We start from the raw sequence: 22,179 nt of genomic DNA, 5'->3' as shown, positions 1-22,179 counted from the left end.
GGCCAAGACCAACTTAACATTCAACGGTTGTCAACAAAGGTTAGGGTGGGGGGCGGTGCCTGGCAGGTTCCATTGGTAGAGCAGTGACTCTTGACCTCAGGGTCATGAGTCTGAGCCCCACGTTGGGCACAGAGATTACTTAAAATATACACATATTTTTTTAAAGGGAAAAGGGAAAAATAATGGATTTCATACTCTGTTTTCTTTATAAATTAAATGCATAGTCACTGATAGCATTTTTTAAGATTCAAGACGGATTTCAGGTGAACATGTTTTCTTTCGAAGTCTTACTTTTGGGACCACGTGGTCACAACTGAGGTCCGGTGTCAGTACTCCTTTCTGTCTTTGGAGAAGTGACAACACCTCTTGAAAGCGGTAGAAACAAGTCCAAACAGGTAAGGTGATGACAGTAAGCATTCCCCTTAAGTTTCTGATGGAACATTAGATACAGGAACTCTCTATGGACATAGAGGCTCCTCGAAAAAAAAAAAAAAATTCTAGGTTTTTTGGTTTTTTTTTTTTTTCCATTTGTCATTTAAAAAATGCAAGAATTTTGGAGATCTCCCAGTACCTGGCCACTCTGATACTACCGGTGATCTCTGGTTTAGTTATGTTGTCACCAGTGTTGATCCCAGCTTTCAGCAAAAATACCATACAAAATGCTCTGCTTTACAGAAATAGAGCTGCTACTTCTGATTTTCCAGGCTGTTCTCAGACTAGTTCTGCTTTCAGTACCTAGAATAGCAGAGATGTTTCCAGAGCTCAGAGACTTGACACCTTCTGCGCAAGGATGCCTTTGAGGCCACAAAGCCTACTCCGTCCTTTAAACTACAAAGGCAAACTGTAAGGCATGGCTAGGTTTTGCCGAGCTACATTCCACCAGGGACCTTTCTGTCTATTTCTTAGTGGAATATTCCTGGGGATGATAAGCCCACCTCTGTTAGCGCTTGTGGAAGCCCAGCATCTTTGTCCCCTTTTCCTCACCTTGATGCTGCCTGATCTAATAAAAGGAAGCTCCAAATTAATTTTCCCCTTTAAGTGGGTTCCAACTTAACTTTGTGCAGCCGAGTCACATGGTCTTCAAGAAACAAGCTTCCTTGTGAAACTGGGCTCAGAAAAGCATTGTTTTAATTAGTACGTCTACAGACAAGGCTCTGGTGACAAAGCGTACACCACGTGTCCAGAGCAATGCTTGCCTTCATAAGAGTCAAAAGAAAGGAAGATCCCCAAGAATACAGAAAGAAATAACACTACTTGGAAATTCGGACTCCCTGGGATCCTACAGATCCATCCATCAGAAAGAATGCAAGAGCAGTGACTGTCTTGGGAACGTGGGAACGCCATTCCTGCCCCTGGGCTCCAAACCCATGTAGAAAAGCAGGACTCATCCTGCACTAACACAAACCAGTCGGGAAGACATCATGTTAGCTTCAGAACATGGTAGTGGGCTAGAGAGAGCCACCAACTTAACTTTAAAGCCCCTGAGTCTGAACCCCCCCCAGGGTGGTGGGGGAGGGGGTGCGGTTCCTTCACAGCTCTGGACCTGTTTCCCGCCTTTAAAAGTGAAGCTGATTTTCCCAATGAGATAATCTCCAAGGTCTCTCCTCATTTTTACAAAATCATATTTATTTGAACGCTTCTCACAGATGTTGATCAGACACTATTGTGCCTGAGACAGCCTCCCTCTTCAGCCCGGACCAGTGTGGTCTTCTCTCTCAGCCTCTGCTCCTTGGGGAAACAAAGGTTCTTTGGTTGCTCGAAGTCCAGCCCCTTCCATCTTGCCCCCAGCCAGATTTGGTCCAAGCCATCTCTCCTCCCAGTCCCTTGAACTGGCTACTCCTAGACCGTGGGATTCAGTGACCAGAAATTTTGCAGCCCAGCCTGAGCCCCAATCACTCTCCTTTCTCCCTCTTGGCTTCACTTCCTCCCCCATTCAGCCCAGACTGCAAGACACATATGTCAACCACTCTCTTGCCAGCACCCCGGAGTCCTCGCTCTCTGTCCTTCTGCCACATCCACCTGGTAGTTCCCCAATGTTGGATCAGTCTAGCCATCCCAACCATCTGTCTTCTCTACTCCTATACCCAGCCTGCCAAGATGGCTGCAGGAAAACATGCCCTCAAGTGAACTGGGGCCACTGCTCATGGATCCCCTCCGGCCTCTGAAATTAACTTCCTGCTTCTGAAACTGAAGTTCCCTCATTCTCCCCCTTGCAGGGCTATTTCACACCCCCTCTATTTCCTCAAGTGCTCTGCCCCTCCCTGTTACCATCACCCTGGCAGCAAACCACCTTGCTAGGAGGTGGTGGTGAAGAAGCCAGGTGCTGGTGGGGTGGCGGGCGGGGGGGTTGGAAGAGAAAGTCAAACAAGTTCTGAACTATCTTTAGTAGGTTTGTGTATGTGCTGGTATTAGCAAAAATGATTCTGAAACTCTTTAAGATATATGACTGAGCAAATGAATACATGAGTTGATGTTAAGAGTCGGGCTTCCCAATCTGGAAGAAGAAACACACACATATTTAATGGAGGGAAACAAGAAAAACCATGACAATGGATTGGAATTGGAGACATCAGTGTGGACTCATGATTTCTAGAATATGTATAGGTGAGTACATTTGTCTGTGTATAGACACATGTATGCATGTATATTCAGCTCTGTCTGCTAAAAGGGCCTAAAATCAATTCCACTCTATTAGCAATAAGCATATTTTGCCTGGAGATCTTGTTCTCTAATACCATTCCCACCTAAAAGCAATCAGTTTTTTTGAAGATTATTTATTTATTTGAGAGAGAGAGAGAGGGGTGGAGAAGGACAGAGAGAGGGAGAAAGAGTCTTAAGCAGACTCTGCACTGAGTGCAGAGCCCGATACAGGGCTCAATCCCAGGACCCTGAGATCATGACCTGAGCTGAAACCAAAGGTTGGATGCTTAACCATGCGAGCCACCCAGGTGCCCCCTAATCAGTGTTTTTTTTTTTTTTAGAGAAATGGCTGATTCCAGGGCTGGGGCATTGTAGATATGAGATGAGGAGCCTGGAACATTGTGTTATGCCAAAAAGTAAGAAAGTACTTAAAAAAAATAAAAGTAGGAGGTATGTCACAGGATATAGGAGCCAGCTTTGAAGGGGCTGCCAGCAGCCAAATCTGGGATATTAGCACCAAATGAATAAGGCATTAATAAATTATACCCCATTGAAAAAATCAGAATCAATGAGTTCGTGTCCTGAAAGAGGAGAGAAAAGAGGGCTCTTGCTCAAGTGGAATGACACCGAGAGCCAAACGGGGGGCCGGGGGAGTGGAAGGGGAGTGCTGGAGTTTTGTAGCCATCATGGTGAAATGGACAAGAATCATCCCTGGAGGCTAAATTTAGGAGGAAGCGTGATGAGGAGCAGGATGAGGTTTTCAAGTGTCCACTCGGGGCGCCTAGGTGACTCAGTTGGTTACGTGTCTGACTTCAGCTCAGGTCACAGTCTCAGGGTCCTCAGATCGAGCCCCACTCAACAGGGAGTTGGCTTCTCCCTCTCCCTCTGCCCCTCCCCCCAAACCCTCATGCTCTCGCGCCCCCCCCCCAAAGAAATAAAATCTAAAGTGTCCACTCGAATTGCTTATTAGTTGAAAGGGAAACAATGTTAACTCTGAAATGGAGAAATTGGACACACTTTGGCGGAGTGACCCCCGAGGGGCAGAGAGACATTCCGTGCCTTCTGATGTGATGCTTGAGAAGGATGCTTCACTTATGTAGTATTCCAGTCAGAAATGCATACCCTGAACCTGATCACGAAGAAACATAAGGCAAAGCCAACATAAGGAACATTCTACCAGAAAGAAGGATCTAGACTCTGGCCTCCGAATTCCTGGGTTCTAATGCCAGCTCCACGAGCTCTAGAACCATAGGAGAGTTACCCTCATGGACTCCATCTCCTCACCTATAGTCAGGATCATTACCAGGACCCACCTTTCAGGGGAGTTGGGAGGATGGGATGGGAAAGTGCACACAATATAGGGTGCCCTACGTACAGAACGCAATGGGGAATGCTTAGCCAGCCCGGCTCCTGCCCACCCTGGCTTCCTTCCCTTTGCTCTCAGAGAAAAACCGCTGCCCAGCTAGGGTTTAAGGCTAATTTTCAATTCCATCTCCCTCCTTATCTTCTCAAACTTTCTGCATTGCTTTATCCCTTCTTCTATTTGTCTCCCTCTTTACTAGCAACTTCCCTGAAGTCTAAAAGCATACCAAGCCTCTACCATCTTTAAAGAAAACACAAAACCGTCAACCCTTTCTTACCATCTCCACTGCCTCCCCTGCCCCAAAGCTCTCCCCTCCCTTCATAAAAACCACCACGGATTAGAGGCCGGCTCTGCGCCATGAACTTCACCCTACATGACAGATAGCCATGATACCCGTTTCACAGATGAGAAAGTTTGGGCCGAGAGAGGATTTGAACTTAGACCTGCCTCACACTAGAACTGTCCAGTTAGGTGGCCATGGGGCAACTGAAATGGGGCTGGTCCAAACTGAGATGTGCAGTAGGTATAAATACATACCAGATTTCAAAGACTTTGTACAAGAAAAAAACACCTCCTAAGTAAAAGATCTCATTGATGTTTTTATATTGATCACATGTTGAAATAATTTGGGGGATATTTCAGGTGAAATAAAATATATTATTAAAATTAACTTTTGGGGCGCCTGGGTGGCTCAGTCAGTTAAGCGTCTGACTTTGGCTCAGGTCATGATCTTGGGGTCTTGGGATCAAGCCCCACATCGGGCTCCCTGCTCAGCGGGGAGTTGGCTTCTCCCTCTCCCTCTGCCTCTGCTCCTCCCCCACACTCATCCTTTCTGTGTCTCTCTCTCAGATGAGTAGATAAAATCTTTTAAAAAAATTTTTTTAATTAACTTAACCTGTTTCTTTTTACTTTTCTAACGTGGCTACTAAAATATTGAAATTGTGTGGCTGGCATTATATTTCTATTGGACGAGCGCTGTTCTAGAATATTCATCTTGCCATGAAATATGACCTTTTGTCTTCTGCAATACCACTTAATCTCAGCTCCCGGAATGTACGCCAGTGTTCTGGGGCTTCTCCCTCTACACACCCTACCTGGGTGATCTCCACCTGCCCTCGACACCTGTATGCCATGATGATGCTGGGTCAGGCTTCTCCTACACCCAGGCCACTAGAAGCAATTGTCTCCCCTCCATCTCCATTTAGTTCCCTTCTGTACCTCAAAGGCAAAATGGCCAAAGTGAAATTATTCTGTTTTCATTTTCTTAAACCAGAGCCCTCTATACCCTCTATCTTGATAAGCAGTAACACCATTGTTGTTACCATGCTTATAACTTCTCCCTCCCCTGCACCTTCACGTCCAGTCAGAGACCACATCCAATGGACTCTGCCTCCTAAGTAAATCCAGAAAACCCTCCCATAACCTTTCTGAGAACTTCAGGTTATCGGTGTTATCCTAAACTATTCAATCTGGTCTCCCAGCCTCCAGTCTTTCAGATCCTGACCCTCCTTTCATAGAGTGGCCAAGGTGAGCCCATTATAAGGCAAATCTGGTCATGCTGGTCCCCTTGCAGGACACCTCTCTTCTGCGGGACAGCCCATCTCTGACATGGCCCTGCAGCCCCCTCAGCCTCCAGCTCTGGGTTCCGCTTCTTCCTTATGAACCTGGACATTAACGGCCTCTCGCTGCTCGCTCCATGCCCACTGCCTCCATGCCCACTTCCCAAACATCTGTCACTTTTCACGACTCAGCTCAGTTATATGTCAATTATATATCAATTTTTAAAAAAAGACTCGGGGGTGCCTGGGTGACTCAGTCAGTTAAGTGTCTGACTCCTGGTTTTGGCTCAGGTCATGATCTCAGGATCGTGAGATCAAGCCCTGCATTGGGCTCCGCACTCAGTGAAAAGTCTGCTAAGGTTTCTCTCTCCCTCTGCCCCTCCGCCACCCTCTGCTCTGTGACTCTCTCTAGCTGTCTCTCAAATAAATACATCAATCTTAAAAAAAGAAAAAAAGACTCAGTTGGGGAGCCTTGCTGGCTCAGTTGGAAAAGCATGCAACTCTTGATCTTGGGGTCATAGGTTTGAGCCCCATGTTGGGTGTAGACATTACCTAAATAAGTAAGTAAACTTAAAAAAAAAAGGGGGTGTGGGGGAATGGGATAGGCTGGTGATGGGTAGTAAGGAGGGCATATATTGCATGGTGCACTGGGTGTTATACACAACTAATGAATCATCGAGCCTTACGTCGGAAACCGGGGATGTACTGTATGGTGACTAACATAATATAATAAAAAATCATTAAAAAAAAAAAAAAAGACTCAGCTCAATACCAGCCCACTGTGCCGAACTGGTCTTGACTCTGCTTCCCAGACAGACCTCAGCAATCCTTCCTTCGCCTCTTACAGACGCCTACCTCGGCCTCTGGGCCACTTCCGTGTACCAGTTTGTGTACTTGGCTGTCTTTCTTAACCAGAAGGATTTCAACTACAGTGCGCAAGAGGGAGGGAAAAAACAACAACAAAACTCAAAGAAAATGCGACTATTGCTTCACAGAAATAAGTAGGGCAGATGTAGGTCTGCTCCAGGGCTGGTTTGTTTACTCGGAGGCTCACTGGCATCGTCAGGGATCCGGGCCTTACCGTCCTCCAGCTCTGCCACCTTTGGTGCCAACTTCGTCCAACGTTGTTGGCAGTATAGCAGTAGCAGGTCCAGCCAAACCACCGCACTTGACAATGCCCAGTGGAAGAGAACATTCTTCTTTTTCTTCTTTTTAAGAACCTTTTAATTTTGGAACAATTTTTGATGTATAGAAAAGTCACAGGGGCGCCTGCATGGCTCAGTCAGTGGAGCATGTGACCCTTGATCTCGGGGTTGTGAGTTTGAGCCCCAAGTTGGGTGTAGAGACAACTTAAAAATAACTTCTTTCTTTTTAAAGATTTTATTTATTTATTTATTTGAGAGAGAGAGTGAATGATCATGAGCAGGGGGAGGGGTAGAGAGAGAAGCCGACTCCCCAACTGAGCAGGGAGCCCGACACGGGGCTCAATCCCAGGACCCTGGGATCATGACCTGAGCTGAAGGAAGATGTTTAACCAACTGAGCCACCCAGGTGCCCTTAAAAATAAATTCTTAAAAAAAAAAAAATGTCACAAAGATAATAGAGTTCCCACATACCCCTCACTTGTCAGTTTCCCCTAATGTCATCATCTCCCATTACTGTGGCCACTTTTGTCAAAATCAGGAAAACATCAGTACATTACTATTAACTAAACCCCAGACTTTCTTCAGACTTCACCACTTTTTCCTTTAAAGTCCTTTTTCTTTCCCAGGATCCCATCCAGAACACCATATTGCATTTTGTCATCACGTCTCCTTAGCTTCCTCTTGTCTGTGACTATTTCCCAGACTTTCCTTATTTTTTCTTTTTAATGTGTGGTGAAGTTTACTTTGAAGATTAATCTATTTATTTGAGAGAGAGAGAGAGAAAAAGAGTGGGAGCAGGGGGGAGGGGCAGAGGGAGAGGGAGAAAATCTCAAGCAGACTCCCCACTGAGTACACAGCCCAACTTGGGGCTCCATCCCAAGACCCCAAGATCATGACCCAAGCCAAAACCAAGAGTTGGATGCCTAACTGACTGAGCCACCCAGGCACCCCTGGACTTTCCTTATTTTTCATGACTTTGCCAGTTTTGAGGCATACCAGTTAGGTATTTTGTAGAATGGTCCTCAAATTGGGTCTGATATGTTCCTCGTGATTTGACCGGAGTAACAGGCTTTTGGAAAGAATACCACAGAGAAGTGCCCTCTTCATCACGTTATAGAGGCTTTTAAAATTTTGTGGGCAGGTGTGGAGATCTACTTGTCTCATAGCCACCCAAGACAAACTTCATAGATAAGTTCCCTCATTAAACAGCCATCTACCAGCCCACAGTGTCCCCCCTCTTTCCTTGGTCTCTCCTCGCCCTCGGAATATGGGGGGCCGGTTTCAGATTTCACCTGGGAAGCCAACACCATATTACTAGGTCAAAACATAAAAACCATATGACCATCTCAAAAGATGCTAAAAAGCCTTGTGGTAATATTCAGCATTGATTTTGTATTTGTAAAAATAGCCACTAGAATAGAGGAAATGAATACTTTCTTAACATGATAAAATGTAACTTTTCGATTCAAAAACTAGCATCACGCTCACTGGGAAACACAAGAAGTATTCTCAGTAAAGTCAGGAACACAAGATATCCGCTGTTAGCATTGTTACTTAATATTGTTCTGGAGTTAATATCCAATTCAATTAAACAAATAAGCTAAAGAAATAAATATTTATTTCTAGAAAAGGGGGTAATAGTAAAATTAATATTTGCAGATGATATAATTCAATACTTGGAAAACCCATGAGAATCAGCTGAAAAACAACTACAAACAAAAAGAATTCAGCGATTCAGCCATATACAACTTTTATATACCAAAAAATTAAAATCTTTCATATATATAAGCAGCCAATTAGGAAATACAATGGAGTAAAAGACCCCATTTACAATAGCCATCTAAAACAATGTGACACTCGGGAAGCCTGGGTGGCTCAGTTGGCTGAGCTTCCGATTCTTGGTTTCGGCTCAGGTCATGGTTTCTGGGTCATGGGATCAAGCCCCAGGTCCGGCTCTGTGCTCAGCACGGAGTGTGCTTGAGAGATTCTCTCTCCCTCCCCCTCTACCCACCCCCGCCTTGTGCTTGCTCGCGCACTTTCTCTCTCTCAAATAAATAAAATCCAAAAAAAAAATGTGACACTTAACCAGAATGTGAAATCAGAAATATGAAATGTCCAAAAGAAGAAAAAAGTTAAATGCCAGGAACACAAAAGTGTTGACATATGGAAATATTCTTGTATGGGAAGACTAAATGTCATGAATATGTCAATTCTCTTTAACTTCAAATGCTAATTTCATGTGAATTTAAATTTCAAGCAAAAATACTAATTAAAAAATTTGCTAGGGCAAGCTTATTTTGAAGTTCAAGTGAAAAAATTGAAAAAGCTGGAAAATTCTGAAAGCAAAGAATAATGAGAGCCTGGCCCTACCAGATATTAAACCATAGCCTCCAATATTTGCAGTTGGTACTGGGTTATAAATGGATAGATAGATAGTGAACCAGAAAGTCCAGCAATAAGAAACAAAGCAGTTTAATGAAGGAAAACAGTTACAACCATTAGAAGGAAAGGAAAGGAAAGGAAAGGAAAGGAAAGGAAAGGAAAGGAAAGGAAAGGAAAGGAAAGGAAAGGAAAGGAAAGGGAGGGAGGAAGGGAGGGAGGGAGGAAAGGAGGAAGGGAAGAAGGGAGAAAAGGAGGAAGGTAGGGAGGGGAGGGAGGGAAAGGAGGGAGGGAGGAAGGAGGGAAAAGAGGGAGGGAGGGAGGGAAAGAAAGTCCAGCAATAGAACACAGTGCTTTAAAAATTGTATATAATTAAGGGCCACTTCAAATCAATGAGGAAGAATTCTTCATTAAGAGTTTTTGGTAGGGATGCCTGGGTGGCTCAGTTGGCTGAGTGTCTGACTCTTGATCTCAGCTCAGGTCTTGATCTCAGGATCATAAGTTTAAGCCCTGCACTGGGCTCCACACTAGGCATGGAGCTTACCTAAAATAAATTGTTTTAAAAAATCAAGTTTTGGGAACATGTAGATAGATATTTGGGGAGAAAATGAATATATACTAGAGTAAACTCCAGGTGAATCCAAAGTTTAGATATATAAAGTAAACCCATATAATACTTGGATAAACTATTAAGGAATTTAAAATATATAGAGAAGTCTCTATAAATATATGAGGGCTCTAAAAAGGATGTTTGAAACAAAATATGCTTAATATTCAAATTGTGCGTTCTTATGGTGTGTGTGTGTGTGTGATTGTGCTCCTGTCATTGTTAAGATTAGGTACACTGACACCAGGGTATTTCAGTCTCAGCACTGTAGACATCTGGGTCAAATAATTCTCTGTTGGGGAGCCTGGGGACTCAGTCGGTTAAGTGTCTGACCTTGATCTCAGCTCAGGTCTTGATCTCAGGTTTGTGAGTTCAAGCCCCCTGTTGGGCTCCATGCTGGGCGTGGAGCCTACTTTAAAAAAATTTTTTTTTAATAATAATTCTTTGTTGTGGTAAAAGGGACTTTACAGACATATTAAATTACTGATCTTGAGACAAAAAGGTTAAGCTGGGTTACCCGGGTGAGTCCTATAATCACCGGGAAGATCAGAGTCAGAAGAAGGAGCTGTGATGAAGGAAGAAGAGGCTGGATAGATGGAAGAAGGGGCCACGAGCCAAGGAACGCAGGCAGCCTCTAGAAGCCGGAAAAGGCAAAGAAATGGACTCTCCCCTGGAGCCTCTAGAAGCAATACAGCCTTGGCAACAGCCTGATTTAAGACTTATTTCAGACTTCTGACCTCCAGAACTGTAAGATAATAAATTTGAAAAAAAAATAAATAAATAAATTTGTGTCATTTCAAGCCACTAAGTTTGTGGTAAGACTTTATAGCAACAACAAGCAACGAATCCAGCACCAATACGTTACACAATAACTCTCATAGCAGCATTGCGGTAAGAAACGCGATACTGTTTTCCCCTGCCCAGTGGTCATTTGCCCTTTCTCCCCCTCAGCCTGCCCCTGGGGTCCAACAAGGTGTCATCACTTTCTCAGCCCCTCTCACAACTCCATTTGCCTTTCCTTTGATTTCAGCACCTCAATTTCCCTTTCAGGGAAACCGTGCCACTCAATCATGTACTTTGGGTGGGCTCCCCACTAGATATAATCTGCATTTCAGCTCTAAAGGAGGGCATGTGGCCTATGCCTCAGGAAAGCGCACATCCCAACCCTCCGATCACAATGAGCAGTTCAGGAATATGTATACAATCCAATCTAGGACAGCCCCCCGCCCCCGCCAGGATGTCTATTGGGCCTTTTGGGTTGAGAGTAGCTCCTCTGTCTGGTCTTAGGACTACAACAGTATAAGATGGAAGCTGGAGGAGACCTCCCCGAAGAGTGACCCTGTCTGGGAATAAAATCAACAAAGAAGAAATCAGAATTGAGAGATTAAAAGAAGCCCAGTCTGGGTAACATCCTCTAAAATCCTGGACGCAGCCATGCCTGAAGCCATCTACTTACAAAAGTCAATACATTCCATGGGGCGCCTGGGTGGCACAGCGGTTAAGCGTCTGCCTTCGGCTCAGGGCGTGATCCCGGCGTTGTGGGATCGAGCCCCACGTCAGGCTCCTCCGCTATGAGCCTGCTTCTTCCTCTCCCACTCCCCCTGCTTGTGTTCCCTCTCTCGCTGGCTGTCTATCTCTGTCAAATAAACAAAATCTTTAAAAAAAAAAAAAAGTCAATACATTCCCTTCCTCCCCCACGTGTCCACAACTTGCACATAGAAAGTCCTAATTATGGGATGCCTGGGTGGCTCAGTTGGTTAAGCGTCTCCCATGATCCGAGGGTCCTGGGATCAAGTGCCATGTAGGGCTGTCTGCCGGAAGCCTGCTTCTCCTTCTGCCTGTCGCTCCCCCTGCTGTGCTCTCTCACTCCCTCTTTCTCTCTCTGTCAAATAAATAAATAAAATCTTTAAAAAATTGAGTCGTTTTTTAAAAAATTAAAAAGGTATTTAAAAAAAAAAAGGAAGTCCTAATTAAGACAACTGATGACAGGTGCCTAGGTGGCTCAGACTGATAAAGGTCCCACTCTCGATTTCAGCTAAGGTCTCAGGGTAGTGAGATCCAGCCCCATGACAGGCTCTGGGCTCCATGCACAGCACCAGCTCTGCTTGCGATTGGCTCTCTCCCTCTCCTGCTGCGCCTCCGTGCCTCACACGTGCTCTCTCTCTCAAAAAAAAAAAAAAAAAAAGAAAGAAAGAAAGAAAGAAAGAGAAAATAGATGAGTATTTCAGCAGTTGGGACTAAGGCAATTTAGAAACATATGAGGAAGGACTATAAAATACAAAATCTCATCTATAATTAACTGAGGAACATGAAGGAACTCAGGAATAATAAGCAGGCTGGGCCTGGAAAGGAAACTGACACCCACTCTCTAGAAATTCCAGAGGTTTCCACTGGAATAATTATTCCAACAACTATGTATTGAGTGCCTAGTATGTGCTTGGTACTGTCGTAGGCACAGAGAATACTGAGGTGAACAAAAAAAAAGGACAAAATCCCTGCCCTCTTGGACATAATTCTAGAATGTTGGGGGCAGGGGAACAAATTTAAAAATTATATAGTACTTCGAAATGTGATAAAGGCTACAGAGAAAAATAAAGAAGGGGGAATAGGGAATGCCAGGTTGCTTTCGAAATTTTCACAATGAGCCAGTGAAGGAGGGCTTATTTATCCCAACTTCAGCACAAAGGGCTTACGTGATTTGCCCAAGGTTGTCACCTAGCAAGTGGCAGAATCAGAATTTTCTTTTTTAAAGATTTTATTTATTTATTTGACAGAGAGAGACAGGCAGCGAGAGAGGGAACACAAGCAGGGGGAGCGGGAGAGGAAGAAGCAGCCTCCTCAGCGGAGGAGCCTGATGCAGGGCTCGATCCCAGAACTCCAGGATCACGCCCTGAGCCGAAGGCAGATGCTTAACGACTGAGCCACCCAGGCGCCCCCAGAATCAGAATTTAAAAATGGCGGGGGGGAGGGGTTACATGACGTTTGATCTCTCTTGTAGGTTAGGCTGCCTCCCAGCCCAGGAGTCTGTTCACTGGCAAATCCACTCATCTTTCCCTGGGCTTCGTTATTATTATTGGCCTCTTAGTGGCTTTTGACATTCCTGAGCGTCCTTCCTTTTCCAAACCTTTTTCTTGACTTCAGGGACACTGCTGTTCTAGTTCTGTTTCCCTTCCCAATTAGTTCTGCCCCTTTTGACGTTTCTATTTTTCTTTTTTTTTCCCCAAAGGTTTTATTTATTTATTTATTTATTTATTTATTTATTTATTTATTTGAGAGAGAGAGAGAGAACACAAGCAGGAGGAGCAGTAGAGGGAGAGGGAAGAGCAGGCTCCCCACTGAGCAGGGAGCCCATTGTGGGGCTCCATCCCAGGACCCTGGGATCACGACCTGAGCAAAAGGCAGACGCTTAAACGACTGAGCCACCCAGGCACCCCTAAAGATTTTATTTTTAAGTAATTTCTACTCCCAACATGGGGCTCGAACTCACAACCCCGAGATCAAGAGTCACATGCTCCACTGACTGAGTCAGCCAGGCGCCGCCTGACTTTTTTATTCCTCTCACCACTTGAATATGGGTCACCAACTACAACTCCCCATATTGAACCCTATCGGGGAACACCACTCATTCAGATCATAGTCTTTGTGAGTTGCACAGTACACAGCTCAGGCAGATGCATGTAACAACCCTACACCTTTTGCCCTTCTCTTATCTATGCTACTAACTTCAGTTCCCTTTCTCCAGATTCTCCCAAAACTTTATGGGTAGCTTCTGCTTTGCACCGCTGGAGAATATGGTAGAGCAGCCTGCATCCCCCACCCACCATCCTTGCAAGAAGCTTTTTACCTCTCAGTGCCCTCAGGCGTCAGTGGGGCAGAGAGTGGATGTTTTCTTGGCACCACCAATGCACAAAACCTAGAACAAAGAGTGCCCTTGGTAGATGGTCTCTATTGGTAATTATTGTCTAGACACTATTGTTAGTTATCAATTGTATTGATGTCTAAATAATTTCTGGATTTAGTTAGAAGCAACTTGTAAGTTTCTTATAACTCTAAAAGCTACAATACACACACACACACACACACATATATATATATTTTTAAAGATTTTATTTATTTATTTGAAAGAGAGAGTAAGCACAAGCAGGGGGAAGGAGCAGTGGGAGAATCAGACCCCCCACTGAGCAGGGAGCCTGATGCAAGACTCCATCCCAAAGCCCGGGGATCATGACTTGAGCTGAAGCCAGACACTTAACTGACTGAGCCACCCACGCGCCCCTATAATTTAATATATTTTTGTGAGCCAAGCTGGGTAGGCATATTATTTCATTCAATCCACACAATTGTGTAGAATAGACATTACTATACTTATTTGTCTAAGAAAATTCAAAGAGGTCTTGTGACTGCCTACCATCACAGAGTTAATAACTAGTAGAAACGGAATTTAGACCAGGTCTACTGGCCTTCAAAGGCCATGCTCCTTCTGGCTTTATAAGCTGCCTCCCAGTACCACCTAGCACCATACTGTGTACAGGATAATAATAACTAAAACTATTTCAGGGGCTCCTGGGTGGCTCAGTCGGTTGAATGAACAACTATTGGTTTGGGCTCAGGTCATGATCTCAGGGTCCTAAGATGGAGCTTGGCATCAGGCTGTGCTCAGTGCAGGGTCGGCTGAAGATTCTCACCCTCCCTCTGCCCCTCCCCCCGGCTCATGCTTATTTTCTCTCTCTCTCTCTCAAAAAAAAAAAAACTATTTCAAAATACAGTTTTTAAAAAATCTTATCCTATACATAATTCCAATTGTCAGTCAATAATAAACCTGAGGAGCGCCTGGGTGACTTAGGTAAGTGTCCAACTCTTAATTTTGGCTTGTGTCATGATCTCTGGTGGTGAGATTGAGCCCTGCACCTGGCTCCCCACTCACCCCAGAGTCTGCTTGAGATTCTCTTCCTCTCCCTCTGTCCCTCTCCCTGCTCTCGCTCTCAAATAAATAAATACATAAATAACGCTGAAAAGTAGGTAGTAGTGTTCTCCTTAGATACAAAGACTGAATAATAGAAGATCAAATGTTTTTTGATTCATTTAGATACAAAGGAGAGCCAGGATCCAAATACAAGTCTCTAGGTACTTCATTCTCTGAGCCATGCTCTGCCTCCCTAAGTGTTGTTTGCTACAGAACATTTCAGCTGGGGGCTGAAGGGTTAAGGACAATGCCTTTTCCCTTTTGCCTTCACTAGCCTGTAGCTTCCAGGGCACTTTAGTATTTGTTCATTCGTGCAATATTTACTGAGCACCTAGTATGTGCCAGGTGCCGAATAGACAACAGTGAACAAAGGCTGTCCCAGTTGCTGAACTCACAGATCTTGCATTCTGGTGGAAGACACAAACAAATAATTTCAGACAATAAGTGCTACCGGACAATGTGGTAGGAAATAAGGGGGAGGTAAATTTAAATTGAGGTCAGAGAAGCCATTTCTGAGAAGGTGACATTAACTGAATGAATGAATAGCACCCCCCTGATTAATTAATTGCTCGATATCAGACTTAACTAGTTTTTGTTGGCCACTGAGTTGTTTAGGGTTCTGAATACCCTTATACCTTATGTTGCAGATGCCCAAAGGGCAATTGGTAGAGGCAAAGCATAACGGAGAACTCTGTTTCAATTCTTTCATTCCTCTGACCTTGCCTTTGCTGTCAGGGTCACACCCCCCATGACCACGCCCATTCTTCTCCTTCGGACGCTCCCGGCCTGCGCAAGCGCAAGAGAAACTGCCATTCCTAGTGGCGGGCGCGGATCCCACTATAGAACGCATGCGCACCCGGCCCGTAAGCCCCGCCCCGACCCCTGCTCTGGCTCGCGAGCGCCTGCCGTTTCTCGGGGCGGGGCGGTGGGCGAGGACGGGGCGGGGAGGCGCGCGCCGGTGCGTGCGTGCGCGCGCGCCGAGGGCGGGCCAGTGAAGCCGGCGGACCTGGCACGTGATCCGGGAGCGGCTCGGTCGCTTGGTGGCTCTGTCTTTCTGTCCGTCCGCGGGTGCCATCATGGCGGACGCGGCCAGTCAGGTGCTCCTGGGCTCCGGCCTCACCATCCTGTCCCAGCCGCTCATGTACGTGAAGGTGCTCATCCAGGTATGAGTCGTCGCCATCCCCATCCCCGCCCGGCGCCTCGTTGAGACGCCGCTGCCCTCGGCGCTTGGCGATCGGCTCCAGCCTTCCCGGGCCTTCAGTCCCCTGAGATGCTGCTCCTTCCCTGCTGCCCCTTCCTTCCCCTTAGGGACAGCTTCCACTGCCCGCGGCTCTTCTTCCCCTGCCCGTGGGCCTTCCCCGGTCTCGCCTCCCTGCTAAGCGGGGAGGCCCGATCCTTTCCCGGTAGCCAACTGCCGTCCTGCCCTGCCCGTCCTGGTGGCTCCTCTGAACTTTGTTTTTTCTTCCCTGAGGTTGGTCCTGGCCAGTTGCCACGACGAGCTTCCCAACCCTCCCCTCCTGCCCCTCTGAAATCAGCATTCACCACCTCCTCCGCCCCAAACACAAGACAGGAAATCTGTTAAAGACAAATTTGAAATTCGAGGGAGCCAACACTTTATTAGCTTTTTTTTTTTTTCCCCTTTCATTTTTACTTGCTACTGTTACTGCTGCTATTCTGTTCCGAAATTTTAGCACCAGATACCCAGGTAAACACAGGGAGCTCTTTCAGAAGTGGTAATGAAGTGGTTGCTGATTCAAATTTCGGAAGGATTCACTGAGCTCACTGAGCGCTCTCCAACAGCAGCCCCTGTGGCTCATGACAGTGAAAATCACATCTGTCTGAGCTGGAAATAGTTCCGATGAAAGAGTTCAAGCATTTGTGTTAGTTTCTGATTTGCTGTGAAATAATCTTTAAATGGCTATTTTATATTCACAGACAAGTAAGCCAGGTTTTAACTGATGATACACCCTTTGATAGTATTTTCAATTGCCTTTCTAGAATTCCCTGTGATGGGCGTGTCATTCATTTTTTTTTTAAATCTTTGTTGAAAGTTGACATAATTATGTCATGCATAGTACCAAGGAAGGAGCAGTTGTTAGAACCCCTGTCCTTGCGTGTCCTACCTTTCTGTCAGAAATATGCAAGACACTAGGGAGAGCCACATTTCTTATTCTTGAGTTGATGCTTCTCCAAAATGTTTTGCTTGGTTGACCCATTGGATTCAGATTCCATATGTAAAAGGCTGCTATAAAATAAATTATTTGAACTAAGAAGGAAGACTTTGATTGAAATGTGCTGTGATGTCTAAAACAGAATTGGCACATTTGTAGCTAGATCATGTCTTGAGGTGACATTTCACAGTAAATCTGACATGAGCCCATTACTCAGAACTTCTTCAGGAGGCAGGGTTTTCTAGTGACGTTTAGATCTCTTGCCTCAAAAATTCGAATATCCTTAACCCTGATTACACAACTTCTATGTGTTGCCAAGTGTCTTAAGAGTTTTGGTGTAATTTCCAAATACTGAGTTTTAAAAATAGTGATATGGTAATACTTTCAGGGAGCTCAGTCAGGAGTTATTTAATTGAACAGGTTAAGAATCACAGCAATAGCGGGTCAAAACCAAGTCCTATGGCATTCATTCGCTCACGTTTCCCTGTAGTACTATGAATGCTGAATATATTGTAAAAATAAAATGATACATTAACTCTAAAGTGGCCTTCATTAGGTTGTTAGTGACAATCTGCTTGTTTAACATGAATTTAGCTTATAATTATTTCCCACATGAATTATCCAGCTCTCTCTGCATTTGCCTTTTGAGTGTTTCATCTTGCTAGCCAAATGCAGAGTTGATGGTGGCTTAGTCTTCTGTTTTGTCCAAATACAAAAAGTGCGTTTGGGGCACCTGGCTGGCTCAGTGGGTATAAGGGTCTTTTGATCTCCCAGTTGTGAGTTCAAGCCCCACATTGGGTGTGGAGATTACTTTAAAAAAAAAAAAAAAAGTGTTAGAGGGGCATCTGGGTGGCTCAGTAAGGTGAGCGTCCCAATCTTGGTTTTGGCTCAGGTCGTGATCTCAGGGTTGTGAGATTGAGCCCTGCGTCGGGCTCCATGCTCAGCACCCAATCTGCTTGAGATTCTCCCTCTGTCCCTCTCTCCCACTCCCCACCCCAGCGCATGCACTCTTTCTCTTTCTCTAAGATAAACAAATAGAGGCACCTATGTGGCTCAGTCGTTAAGCATCTGCCTTCACCTCAGGTCAAGATCCCAGGGTCCTGGGATCCAGCCTCACATCAGGCTCCCTGCTCAGCGGGAAGCCTGCCTCTCCCTCTGCCTCTCCCTCTCCCTCTCCCCCTCCCCTTCCCTCTCCCCCTGCTTGTGTTCCCTCTCTCACTGTCCCTCTGTCAAATAAATAAAATCTTTAAAAAAAAAAAAAAAGAGAGAGAGAGAAACAAATCTTTTTTAGGGTTGCCTGGGTGGCTCAGTTGGTTTAGTATCTGCCTTCGGCTTAGGTCATGATCCCAGAGTTCTGGGATCAAGTCCCACATTCGGCTCCTTGCTCAGCGGGGAGCCTGCTTCTCCCTCTGCCTGCCACTCTTCCTGCTTGTGCTCGCATGCTCTCTCTCTGTCAAATAAATAGATAAAATCTTTTTTAAAAAATCTTTTTAAAAAAAGTGTTAGATTTTCTTTAGAAAATATTTTTGATACTCCTCAGTAAACTATAGCTTTCCTAACACAAAAGTTCCCTTATTTTATTTTCATTTTATATTAGTCTATCTCAGCTACATGGTTTACTTTGTAGAATTTGAACCAAAAGAAAGCTTGGAGTTTATTGAAACTAGTCTTATCAGTTGACAGAATAAGAAACTGACAAGGATAATACTTCTTCCTTGCCTTGGAAAACATACACTGCATTTTAACTGGTGTTAAAAATTATAACCTTGCAGCCAAGACATTGTGGGGAATGTTGCTTGGTATTGATATATTCTCTTGTTTTTAAAGGTGGGCTATGAGCCTCTTCCTCCAACGATAGGACGAAATATTTTTGGGCGGCAAGTATGTCAGCTTCCTGGTCTGTTTTGTTATGGTAAGTGTTTTTGATTTATTTGGAATTTGGAGACATTGAGGACAGCGATAGGTAGACAGGAGTTATGGAAAGAAGAGACACAGAAAGCCTGTTTACATGAAATTTCTATGTAACCATTTCTTTCAACTGGAATTTAAATCTCTGACTTGTGTTCTTAGCTCAGCACATTGCAAGCATCGATGGGAAGCGTGGGTTGTTCACAGGCTTAACTCCAAGACTGTGTTCAGGCGTCCTTGGAACTGTGGTCCATGGTAAAGTTTTACAGGTAAGAAAATCAAGTAATCTTCCCAAAGACTTAGATTGCCTTTTATGCAATCTTGTTCTACTGACCAAGAGCAATTTCAAAGATATATTTATGACCATGTCCTTTCTTGAAAGCATTTACTTCAAATACCCATTCTTAATTCTTTCCTGGGATGCAGGGGGAATTTGTATAAAATGAAGTGATAGATCTTGATCTGCAAGCCTTCTTCCTCGGAACCAGTCATTCTGAGCAGAAACACTTACTTGATCTCCTGTACAGCTCATTTTATTTCTTTGAAGGAGGAAGGAAGCTGATTGAAGCATACATATTTCTTTCTGAAGTTATTTTCCTTTTTTTTTTTTTAAGATTTTATTTATTTGAGAGAGAGAGACAGCATGAGTAGGGGGAGGAGGGAGAGGGAGGAGAAGTAGACTTCTTGCTGAGCAGGGAGCTGATGCAGGGTATGCAGGATTCCATCCCAGGACCCTAGGATCATGACTGAGCCACCCAGGCAGCCCTTTTCCTCTTATTTCTAACATTACTCCTCGTAAAATGTTCTCTGTTACAAACTTATTTTTTATGTATTTATTTTTTTAAATACTTTATTCATTTATTTATTTTTAAAGATTTTATTTATTTAACAGAGAGAGACACAGCGAGAGAGGGAACACAAGCAGGGGGAGTGGAAGAGGAAGAAGCAGGCTTCACACTGAGCAGGGAGCCCGATGTGAGGCTCGATCCCAGGATCCTGGGATCATGACCTGAGGTGAAGGCAGACGCTTAACGACTGAGCCACCCGGGTGCCCCTAAATACTTTATTCATTTTTAAAGTAAGCTCCACTCCCAACGTGGAGCTCGAACTTACAACCCTGAGATCACGAGTCGCATGCTCTATGGACTGAGCCTGCCAGGCACCCCGGAAACTTATTTAAAAGAAAAAAACAACCTAACAAGATGAACATAAAAGTCAGGATAGTGGTTATTTATGGGGAGGGAGAGGGTAAAAGGGACCATGCATGGTGCTCAGGGGTAATGGAAATGATTTTCCTTGACCTGAATCATGACTATATGGATATTTGCCTTTTCGTTATTTATTCCATTGTACATTTGTATTTTGTGCACTGTTTCTGCGAATGTGTTATGTTACATAAATTTGGGGGGGGGCCTTTTTTTTTAACCTCACCAAAGTGCACATCAGTTGCAGGTTAGTGGTTACTTTTGGGAAGTGGGGGAAGAGATGAGAGCTGGAACTTCGCTCTCTATTTCTGTGGCATTTTATTTTAAGAAGGCCAGAGATCTGACACAGTAAGGGCAAATGTTAACATGCTTAATCTTGGTGATGGATATGTAGGTGAATTATTAATTTTTCTTATGTTTGCAGTGTTTCATAAAATGTTTGTTAAAACATCAAGGTTACATTTCTTTCTTTCTCAGTGATCCTTTTGTTTTGCCATCTTTTTTTCACCTCAGACGCCAAAGCTAATGCTTCTGGTGGTGCTGGTTTCTCAGTTGTACGAATTACCATGTAGGTCAAACAGAATGACCCTTTATTATATTTATAAAGGTGTTATGAATACAAATTCTGTACCATTTAGAACAGTCCCTGGGAAGGTATTTAGCATAAGTGTGGTGGAGAATATAAAACGAAGGCATTTCTAGTTCAGTCTCCTACTGGCACCTAGGTATGTTACCCTCTGTGCTCTTAACTCTCAAGAAATGTCACGGTGTATACTAACCAAATTTATATAATATTATCAGCCTATGTAATACATCAGATATATTCCAAATGGTTACTAACTGCTTCTTTAAATAGTACTTGGCGCAATCCTTCATTTACTTTTGTAAGCTTTAACATTAACCCAGTTCTAATGTTTTATCACCGATGAGCATGTCTTAATTTTGTTAAACAGTTTCATGATCTCATTGGCTTAGTTTTTTTTAAGTTTTTATTGGAATTCCAGTCAGTTAACATACAGTATAATATTAGTTTCAGGTGTACAATATAGTGACTCAACACTTCCTTGCAACACCCTGAGCTCATCAGGACAGGTGCCCTCCTTCATCCCCATCACCTCTTTCATCCATCCCCCCACTCACCTCCCCTCTGGTAGCCATCAGTTTGTTCTCTCTGGTTAAGGGTCCGTTTCTTGGTTTGCCTCCCTCTGTCTTTTTTTTTTCCCTATGATCGTTTTGTTTCTTAAATTGCACATATAAGTGCTAATTGGCTTAGATTTTAAATTCTCTTCAGCCTTCCTTGATTTTTGAGTCGGAGATGTTCTTCAGTAGGTTCCTCACATGGAAGCTGTTTCACCCTTCAGTCATTTTGTTATTCTTTACGTTTACTTTTTTTTTTTTTTTTAAAGTAGGCTCTATGCCCAGCGTGGGGCTTTGTGGGGCTTGAACTCTCAAGCCCCATGACACCGAGATCAAGAGCTGTGTACTGTACACTTTACACTTACTCTTCTTGTCATGCCTGTGGGCCGAACGTGGAAACATGCAGGTGGCCCATGGGTCAGAGTAATGGAGTCTTGATGGGCCCATGCTTTTGGTGGGTTGATGACTTTTGTCCCCAGCCACACCATCCCCTGGGCTCAGTGAAAGTGTTGCCCTCACTTAAGTGAGCTTTACATGTGGAAAGGCAGCTGTCACCTAGTCAGCCAGCTTTGTGTATAGACTTAGAGCAAAAGTGAAAGTACTGCTTGAGAACAGGTTCCTTTACGTACAGGAAAAGCAAAATAAAGTCAGTTAAGCAGATACCCTGAATATGTGTTTCACATGTGGCCAGATCAATATAACGGGATTGTACTACACGTAGTATCAAAAGCAGCTTTATGCAGTCAGGGAGAAAGACCAGTTCGGGGTCGGTGAAATCGTTAGCCTTTATAAGAAAGAGTTCTGTATATCTGAACAAGAATGGAATTGAATTCTGTTCAGAATAATGTAGAAAGGACAGGTAGAAAATTTTATTAATGGGGTTAAAAAAAGCAAAGTCTAGAAATGAGTGAGAATTTTTAAATATGCCTGAAATTGAAACTATTAGAATTACTCTAACTAAAGACCTGGAATTTGACCCAAAAACATCATTTTGCTTAGTCTTGAAATTTCTTCTCTTCTGATTTTTTTAAAAATCTTTTTACAAAAGAAAATGTCTGTTTTTTTAATCTGGTATGACTAGCAGCTCTGTTGTCTGATTCTT

The 22,179-nt window shown here is 44.1% G+C and overlaps 1 protein-coding gene across 5 annotated transcripts in view; it reads left to right on the top strand.

The window, feature by feature from the left end:
* The first annotated feature begins 15,639 nt into the window (after nt 1-15,639).
* Nucleotides 15,640-22,179, top strand: part of MTCH2 (mitochondrial carrier 2) — a 34,923-nt gene continuing 28,383 nt past the window's right edge. For 2 of the 5 annotated variants that reach the window (XM_044388913.3, XM_057317395.1), the window contains exons 1-3: nt 15,642-15,819; nt 18,655-18,739; nt 18,898-19,004. In XM_044388913.3, coding sequence (XP_044244848.1) covers nt 15,733-15,819; nt 18,655-18,739; nt 18,898-19,004 — 279 coding nt within the window. In that variant the 5' untranslated portion in view covers nt 15,642-15,732. Of the gene's footprint in view, nt 15,820-18,654; nt 18,740-18,897; nt 19,005-22,179 lie in introns of all 5 variants that reach the window. The other 3 variants (XM_057317396.1, XM_026511907.4, XM_026511908.4) reach the window with 3 other exon arrangements.

Source organism: Ursus arctos, unplaced genomic scaffold (genome assembly GCF_023065955.2).
Source record: "Ursus arctos isolate Adak ecotype North America unplaced genomic scaffold, UrsArc2.0 scaffold_23, whole genome shotgun sequence".
Taxonomy (NCBI): Eukaryota; Metazoa; Chordata; class Mammalia; order Carnivora; family Ursidae; genus Ursus; species Ursus arctos.
The sequence above is the reverse complement of the archived record's forward strand: the minus strand, read 5'-3'. Positions and strand labels throughout refer to the sequence as shown.